The sequence below is a fragment of the Arachis duranensis genome, chromosome 6, assembly GCF_000817695.3.
Source record: "Arachis duranensis cultivar V14167 chromosome 6, aradu.V14167.gnm2.J7QH, whole genome shotgun sequence".
In the NCBI taxonomy this organism is placed as follows: domain Eukaryota; kingdom Viridiplantae; phylum Streptophyta; class Magnoliopsida; order Fabales; family Fabaceae; genus Arachis; species Arachis duranensis.
The window spans coordinates 3676095-3684821 of record NC_029777.3 but is presented as its reverse complement, the minus strand read 5'-3'; the positions used below and the strand labels follow the sequence as shown (position 1 = coordinate 3684821).

The 8727-nt window shown below is 29.5% G+C and overlaps 1 protein-coding gene across 2 annotated transcripts; it reads left to right on the top strand.

Moving 5' to 3' along the window:
* Positions 1-513: 513 nt before the first annotated feature.
* LOC107492025 (GRF1-interacting factor 1) lies at positions 514-3328 on the top strand. 2 transcript variants are annotated; one of them, XM_016112989.3, is made up of 5 exons: positions 514-658; positions 732-956; positions 1778-1854; positions 2279-2363; positions 2547-3328. In XM_016112989.3, the coding sequence occupies exons 2-5, from the start codon at positions 876-878 to the stop codon at positions 2985-2987; spliced, it is 684 nt and encodes a 227-aa protein (XP_015968475.1). In that variant the 5' UTR covers positions 514-658; positions 732-875; the 3' UTR covers positions 2988-3328. The 2 variants fall into 2 exon arrangements, with proteins under 2 accessions (XP_015968475.1, XP_052118508.1); XM_052262548.1 differs by having other exon boundaries at positions 540-956.
* Positions 3329-8727: the final 5399 nt, after the last annotated feature.

Below are 8727 nucleotides of genomic sequence, written 5' to 3'. Positions count from 1 at the left end.
TGCAGTTGTAAGCTTAGCTAAGCTCCATTATTAACAGTTTTAAAATTTATTGTAGATGGTATTGATAAGATAAGAATGTGTAGAGAGAGATAACGGAGGAGGAGAACAATGATTTGCACGAAGGTCAAGGAACGTGAGCGGAGATAACGAGAGTGTGACAGCGCGTCGGGCGAAGCGCGCGTGACGTAATGAGTGAGAAGCCATAGGAATCTGCTTACGCAAGTCCTACGTCATGTACATTAATAGGTCAGATCAAACTGGACAAATCCACCACCCTCCGCCCATTGCCATCTTTAATTCACAACGCCCAACGTCCTTTTGCTTATTTATTTTAATATTATTATATTTTTAATTAAATAATTATTAGTTAAAAATTATAAATTAATTACTAAATTATTAAAAGAAATAAAAAATTGACGTTAATTTAAGACGGAGAAATGTTTTAATAAAAAATAGAAATGTGGATTGAGACAAGATGTTTTTGAATAAATAAGAGAAATTGTTATTTGAAGGGTCCGTGTCTGAGATCACGTGAGGTACTTTGAGGGGACACGGAGTTCAAGAGAGAGTGAAAAAGCAAACAAAAATCACAGCGCCAAACCCAATGCACCAAAACCTACCTTGTTCCGTGTGGTAGCATCAATTTTCAATAGCCGAGGTGCTGGGATAATAAAACCCATTTACATTACATTACCACTGCGTTTTTATTTCTTTCTTTCTCTTTGCTGCAGGTGGTGGGGTGTCCCTGTGCTTCTTCTGCTTCTCTGCTCTCTTCACCTTTCTTTTGGACCCAGAAAAACTAAATAAAAGAAAAGAAAGTCTTCCTGTGTATATATATATATAAACAAGTTAGCGGGTGTTATCAAAATAAAAATATGCAGCAGCACCTGATGCAGATGCAGCCCATGATGGCAGCTTACTATCCCAACAACGTCACCACTGATCACATTCAACAGGTTCTCTTCTCTTCTCTTCATTCTTCTACCTCCCCACCACTCAAACGCCACCTTTCTTTCTTCTCTTGTGGAAGGGGTGGCATCCCTTTCTTGCTTGTGGTCAGGTTCAGGTTCAGGCTCAGTCTCAGGAGGGTTTGTTTTGTCTCAGCTTTGGTGGGTCTTTTCTTTGTATGCCACTTTTGGTCTTGTGTTGTGTTCTGCTTTCTCTTTTAATAAATACTCTCTCTTTCTCTTCTTTATTCTGCTTCTGCTCACTTCTTTTTCATTGTCAGCTTCTGTTACCACTTACTACTTGTTGGTATTGGTTCTGCTTTCTGGGTCTTGTTCCTTCTTGCCCCCCTTTCTTTCTTTTCCACCACCACCCACCACCCTTCCTTCATGTGTTTACATATATATGACGTGTCCTTCTCTCACTCTTCAGTTTAGATCATATCTCAATCCAAACATAGACTATCATCATCATCATTAACCTTGTCTATATATCTTTGACATACCACTTTCATCATTATTATTATTAATTTGTAGTTATAATCTTTTTACTAATGGAATGATTTGTTCTAATAATAGGACATCTCCTTCATAAATACAACAAGATGAAAAAGTGGAAAAAAAAAGGGTTTGTTACATCACATATCTTAAAAGGCTTTTTATCCTTCCTTGTGGTTTACACTTTATTATATGTATCTTGAGATAAAATACTAGATAGACAACACACACATAGTAGAAACTAACAAGGACGTTTTGTTTTATTTGTTTCTCTCCTTTGCTTCTATTTTCGCTGCATTTATATCATATGATATTATTCTTTTGAATTCATGCAGTACCTGGATGAGAACAAGTCCTTGATTCTTAAGATTGTGGAAAGCCAAAGTTCTGGCAAGCTCAGCGAGTGTGCTGAGTAAGAATCACTAATACTCTAATCATCTATTATGTTTGCTAAGTGCTATCACCAATCTATTATTGTATTGTTCAAGAAATAACCTTGCCAACAGCTAAGACATTAGCATATGATGGAAAAGTTTTAGGTATCAGTTCTTCATTCACTGTGATATGACCGATTCAATAATAGCACCAATGATGTGTTTGAAATTATTAACATCTTTGTCGCCACTTTCTATAGTATGTTGTATATGCTGCACACCTATGAGCTACCCTATGAATATAAATGGACCATCCATCAATTACAATTACACTATTGGATAATTAGTTCTGGATTCTGTTTAGGTTTTTGTTGAATGCTTTCTCTCACTTTCTAGTCTCTAGGTATTCTACATAATTAATAATCTTTATCAATCCTGTGATTCTGGTTTATAATAATTCAGGAACCAAGCAAGGCTACAGAGAAATCTAATGTACCTAGCAGCAATAGCTGATTCTCAACCACAACCACCTACCATGGCTGGCCAGGTACATTCATATTGAACTATTAATATATGTGATCATAATTTAAAGATGAGTAATGCTAGATAACATCACCAATTTTTTTAAAATTATTTTGTTTATCTTAAAATTTAGATTCTGAATCTAAATCCTAAATAATAAACCTAAATGGCAAAACTGGCTGCATGTATTTTCTCTTTAATGATGTAGTACCCGGGAAGTGGGATGATGCAGCAGGGAGGACACTACGTGCAGGCTCAGCAGGCGGCGGCAGCCGCGGCGGCGCAGCAGATGACACAGCAGCAGCTAATGGCGGCACGCTCCTCCCTCTTGTATGCGCAGCAGCAGCCATACGCTGCGCTCCAACAGCAAGGCCTCCACGGCCAACTCGGCATGAGTAGTTCAGGTGGTGGTGGTGGTCTACACATGCTACACGGCGAAGCCAGCAGCGGAAACATGGGAGGAGGAGGAGGAGGGTACCCTGACTTCGTGAGAGGCTCCGGTGCGGAGGGCAGGAGCATAATTGGAAGCAGCAGCAGCAGCAAGCAAGAAATGGGTGAAGGGCGAGGTGGCGGCGGTGGTGGTGGAAGCTCTAGTGGACACACCGGGGAAGGTGGTGAAACAATTTACCTCAAATCTGCTGATGAATGATCATGGAGTGATGGCAATTCAACTACCTAGGCTTCTTTTTTTTAGTTTATTAATTAGTTAGGAGAAGAAGAAGGTACGCAATGAATGGAAGATTAAATTATCAGTAGTAGTAGTAGTAGTAGTAGCCTCTAGCTAGGTTGGAAAAAGCCAAAAGACTTGTGTGTTTGAAGAAGAATGTTTGGCTTTTAATCTTTCTTGTGATTTATGGGAACTGGGAATGAAGGCTAAAAAGACAATCAACATAGAGAGTGTTTCAAAGACCACTTTTAATTTGCCTTGACTTTTCTACCATACTTGCAACATAAATGAAATGAAATAAATGCATGCCTTCACTTGGTTTATGTATGCTGTGCTGTAACCACACTAATTAATAAGATTATAAATTAAAAATTTTTTGGTTCAAAATATTAATAGTAAATTTAATGTGTTTACATGTCAGTTAAATTCTAAGATATTTTGTGGTCTTGAGTGCTGAGTTTGACTCAGCATTGAATGAGTTTGGTGTTTTCTTGTGTGAGAGATGAGAGGGCACATTAAAAACCATTGGGTGCTTCTAAAACTTTTCTGTTTCTGTATTTTGATATTTGAACCAATTTTCCGTTGTGGTGGCAAGTTTATAGGAGTCGGTGGTGCACTGGTGTTAGCGGTGCGTCTAACATGATCAGAAGTATGTCTGGTGTCTCGTCTTTTTATAAGTGTTGATTTCACTAAAATATGAAAAAGCTCGGCAGTTTCATTTTGAAACTGAACCTTTATTTCTATCCTTGTGTGATGATTTTAAATATATGTTAAATTTTAAATGTTAAATTATAAATTTTACCTAAATTTTATATGGAGAAAATCTTGAAAGTTAACCCCTCTTAACTAACATTATAGCTAATATTTATACTTAAAATGAACAATAAAAAATATTTAAAATTAAAAACAATAAAACATCCAAACTCAAGTAAAAATATTTGAAAGTCAAATAAAATAAAATCAAGATATAGAATTGAGGATTTATAAATTATGGTTTAGAATTTAGATTCATTTAGAATTTAGGGTGGCTAGAGGTGACGATGGTGACTAGTGGCGACAGTGGTGAGTGGTTTATAGTAGTGGATGAAATTATGATATGAAAAGAAAAAAAAAAGAAAAAAAATGGTAAAAGTAGTTTATAAGCAAACAACTTTTAACTAATCAACTTTAAACAACTTCAATTAATAATTATTAAGATTAATCTCTACATACAAGTGATTCCGCTCAAATGCGTCTTTAACAGATTTTTAATTTTTGAAAGGATTCCGTTTTTTTTTCGAATTTTTTGCCTTCTCTTTCTTCTTCTTCATTTACGTGCTTTTCTCTCTATTTTCTTTCTTCGTTATTCTCGATTTCCATTGTTTTTGATATCAAGCTCTAAAATCATTTTTGAAGTGTTTCATCTTCATCATTATGTTTCTCCTTATTCTTCTTTTGATTTTGTAAATTTTTTCTTCTTTGTTTGATTTTTTTCTCCAAAAATAATTATGAGAATATGAAATAAGAAAATGAAGAAGAAGAAGCAGCAGAAGATGATTCAACCAATTTTGGGTGTATTTTCGTAATGGTTTGGATGTATTTCTGTAATCGTTTGTGTGTATTTTTGAAATTCTATTATCTTCAAAACGATTTCCAAACTTGATTTCAGGAACCATGAAAATAAAAAAAAAACGAAGCAAGAATACCAGTGATAAACGTAAGTAAAACACCGAATGAAAAGGCAAAGAGAGAATACACGAAGAAGATCGAACAAATTTGACAAGAAATTCGTTTTCATGGAGGAAGAAGAAGAAGAGTTCGTTTATAATGCATGGTGAGCAGCGCGTTTTGGAAAAAGGAAGTGGTTGAATAACATGCGTATATTTACTCTTGAATGTGGGAGTAATGCGCGTGTGTTTTATTGGGCTTGTGCTAACTTGTAAGATTTGTAAGTCAAAAAAACTTGTATATATAACAGGCCTCTAATTATTAATTTTGTATTTTTTAAAAATAAAATTTTAATAATTACTAATAATAACAATTAATTAATATAAAATATAATTTAAAAATACTTGTTGACGTATTGTTATTAATTACCTAGCGAGATTGTCAACAAATTTGTAATTATTTTTTTTATGTTGGATGAACTTGGCCAATTAGTTGTTGATTTCTTAGCACTATTTTTCTACATATAAACTATTGATATAAAGTATAATAAATAAAAAAAATTAGGTAACATATGTCTTAAAAGACATATATTAAATTTACTATTTTTTTCAAATTTTTTAGTTTAATTTAACAAATACATAATAAAGATTTTAAAAATTTAAATTTTATATTTTTTTATAGAAGATTTTTCAATTAGTAGTTTTATTTATAACCTAAAAATACATATTAGTTAAATTTTAAATAAAAAATCAAAATTTGTTAATTGATAATATACAATATTCTTTACTTAGTAAATATTATTTAAGGATGAGCCAACTGAGGATTATAAATCACCTACTATTATATGTTTTATTTTTATACCTATCACAAAAAGAGTTCAATTATAAGAAGTTCATTATTCTTAGTTAGCTAACTTTTTGAAATTATTTTTATCCAAAATTTTAAATAATAAATTCTAAATCTTAAATTCTCACCATAAATGTTAAATTTATAAAAAAATTAGAATTAACAAATAATTATATACAAAAATATTAATATTAACTAATAAAGAGTTTATTCCTTATTTTATAATTGACTTATATTTATGTCTACTGTAAAATATAGTAGTTACTCTCATAAAAAAATTTATATATAAAAATATTATTACTAATTATAGATCATTTAAATTAAATATTAAATTATTTAATAATTTATAATATTATTTACACACAAATATTTTTATAAAATTAGTCAATACTAAAATTTATATATGGTCGATGTAAAAGTATTAGTTACAATTTGTTTGTCAAAATCACTCAAAAAGCTTTTCGCTGGAATAACTTATTCTCGTTAATTATTCATCTTTCAATACAGTCTTATCGAAGTACCAGCAATTATCATGTGATGTTAATTTTGATGTATAATCCATCTCAAAGTGTTAAAGGTAAGTCTCGTAATTGGTAGAAAAAGCAAAAAGAGTAACATTTGTGATTTAGTTTGATACTTTAAGTAGATAAATTTTTAATTCAGTGAAAATTAATATTAAAAGTAACATAGAATAAAGAAAAGCTCAAATACATAAATAAGAACAAAACAATTTAATTTAAATTTATAAAAATATTATGTAGGTGAGAATGATGTATGAATAATGAAATGTTTATTAATGTATTATATTAAAAATAATATTTTTTACAAATTATTATTGAACTCTTCTATAAATTTAAACTCTGATATGATTTTAAACGTAAAAAATATTATTTTATCAATCAAGTTATTAGAATCAAACTTTAGAAGTAGTTATGTACTCAGAATTCCAAGTACAAATTAAAACATGATTAGAAGTGATTACGTACTCAGTTACTTATCCATATTGAAATCATAATGGTACAAGTATATATACAAAAACAAGTCTTTCAAAAACTACTTTAGCATGATTAGATATAATTGTAATTTATAAAGATTTGGAAGTACTCTAGATATTCTAATATCATTTCAGTTTCATTTACATCTTTTAATTTTTTTTTTAGTTTCTCTTTCATTTTTTTATTAATTTTTATTTATATATTATTTTTTTTATTCTTATGTAATTTTTAATTGAAATTTATTATTAATTTATATTTTAATTCTTTTTTTTCTCTTTTTTTTTTATCTTAAAATTTTTATTGATATTATTTTTAACTTGCAAACTCAATGTTTAATACGCGATTATTTATATTGACCGTCTTACAAAAGATCTGCATAACATAATAATTAAAAAATTATATATTATTTAGCAATATTAAATTTAAATTACATTATATTAGTTCTAAAAATCACCATGAACACAGTGACATCCAAATACGTACATACTAGGAACTAAAAAAAAGATAAAAAGCATAAGGATGAATAGTATTTCGTTCGTATTAATTATTATGAATATTAAATTATTTTTAATAATTTTTTTATTAATTTATATATATTTAAATTTTGATAAATATAGATACACATTATATTAATTTATATTTATAAATTTTAATAAATATAAGTGTATATGATTTGTTTTATGTGTGTAAATTTTTATAAATGTGAGTATAAATTATTATTAGTTAACACCAACAAATTATAGTTTAAATAACATATTTTTTCATTATCACTTAGAGATTTTAGATTCGAATATCACTCCTTATTTTAAAAAAAAATTATTATTAATCAAATATTGACCCAAAATAATAATATTATTAGCTATGTAACATTGTTGAAACGACATTAATTCGATTAGAAACGACATATATATCCCGTGGCATGATATAGAAGCTAAGTAAGTAGTAATTACTAAGTAGAATCTCAAGACACATTCATAGAAGAAGGTGGTGAGTGGAAAAGTGATGATGGAGCAAAGAAGGAAGAATGTTGTTGTTGATGATGATCCAATAATATTGGCATGGCGTTCTGATCATCCAAGTCGGATTTAGATTCTTTACCAGTGAGTTGGTGAACAAGTGATCGAAACTGAGAAGCATGGCATGTCCTCACCAACACCGGCCTCGATATATATGTTACCTTCACAACTCCTCCTCTTTTGCCTTTTACTCTCTTCCATGGCTCCTCTATTATTCCATTAGCATTATTATTTTGTCTCACCTTTCCCATTTTTTCCTCTAAGTATATGTTAAGCGAGTGAGCAAGATACATAGCATGATTTGCCTTTATATATAGCCTTCCAAAGACGAGGCTTCTAAGAAATAACGTGTGTAGAATCTCTCCAATCAAAAACAAGATGAAATAAGACAAATATTATTATTTTTTAATTTTTAATCTTTTTTATTTTTTAAATTTTATAAAAAAATAAAAATAATAAAATTCCATTCTATTAATTTTTTTAAAAACTAAAAATATTAATTACAAATAAAAATAAAAAATACAAATACAAATTAAACTCACCCTTTGTTGCGGTTGGACAACTGCCTTAAGATCAAGCACACTAAAGTATGATTCTTAGCTAGTTAGCTTTCACTATTAATTATTATTATAATGTTACATTATTATTGGAGGCTGCCTTATTTTATTTGTTCTAAAATGACTGCGGTCCAGTCATTTCTTTAACTTTATTTACGTTTGCTGCAGTTGCTCGTTGTTTAAACTTTAGACCTTCTTCCACATTGTTTATTTGATTATATTAGATTATTATCCTTCGTGGGAATGGTTTCACGCCTAATTTTTTTTATACAAAAAAATTAATGTGTAATACATAGTTAGATTTATATATTAAAAATTTTAAAAAATTAAAATATACCAATTTAAAAGTCATATTTATATTTTAAATAACAAATTTATTAATTCTATTTGATTGTATTCTCTAAGTCTTGATGAAATACATCATATTCCAACAATATTACAACACATCATCACATTTCCAATATTAAAAATAAAAAGCATCAACAAGTCATCTAGTACTCCAGTCCCTTCCATTTATGTATGTGGTTGTGTTTTAATCCATTATTATTGGTATATATCATTTTATTATGATACAATCATACTATATGTGTACTATAAATAGAATGAGTACAAGAAATTAACTTTGAATTAATTATATGAATGGTTTTTATTATAAAATTAT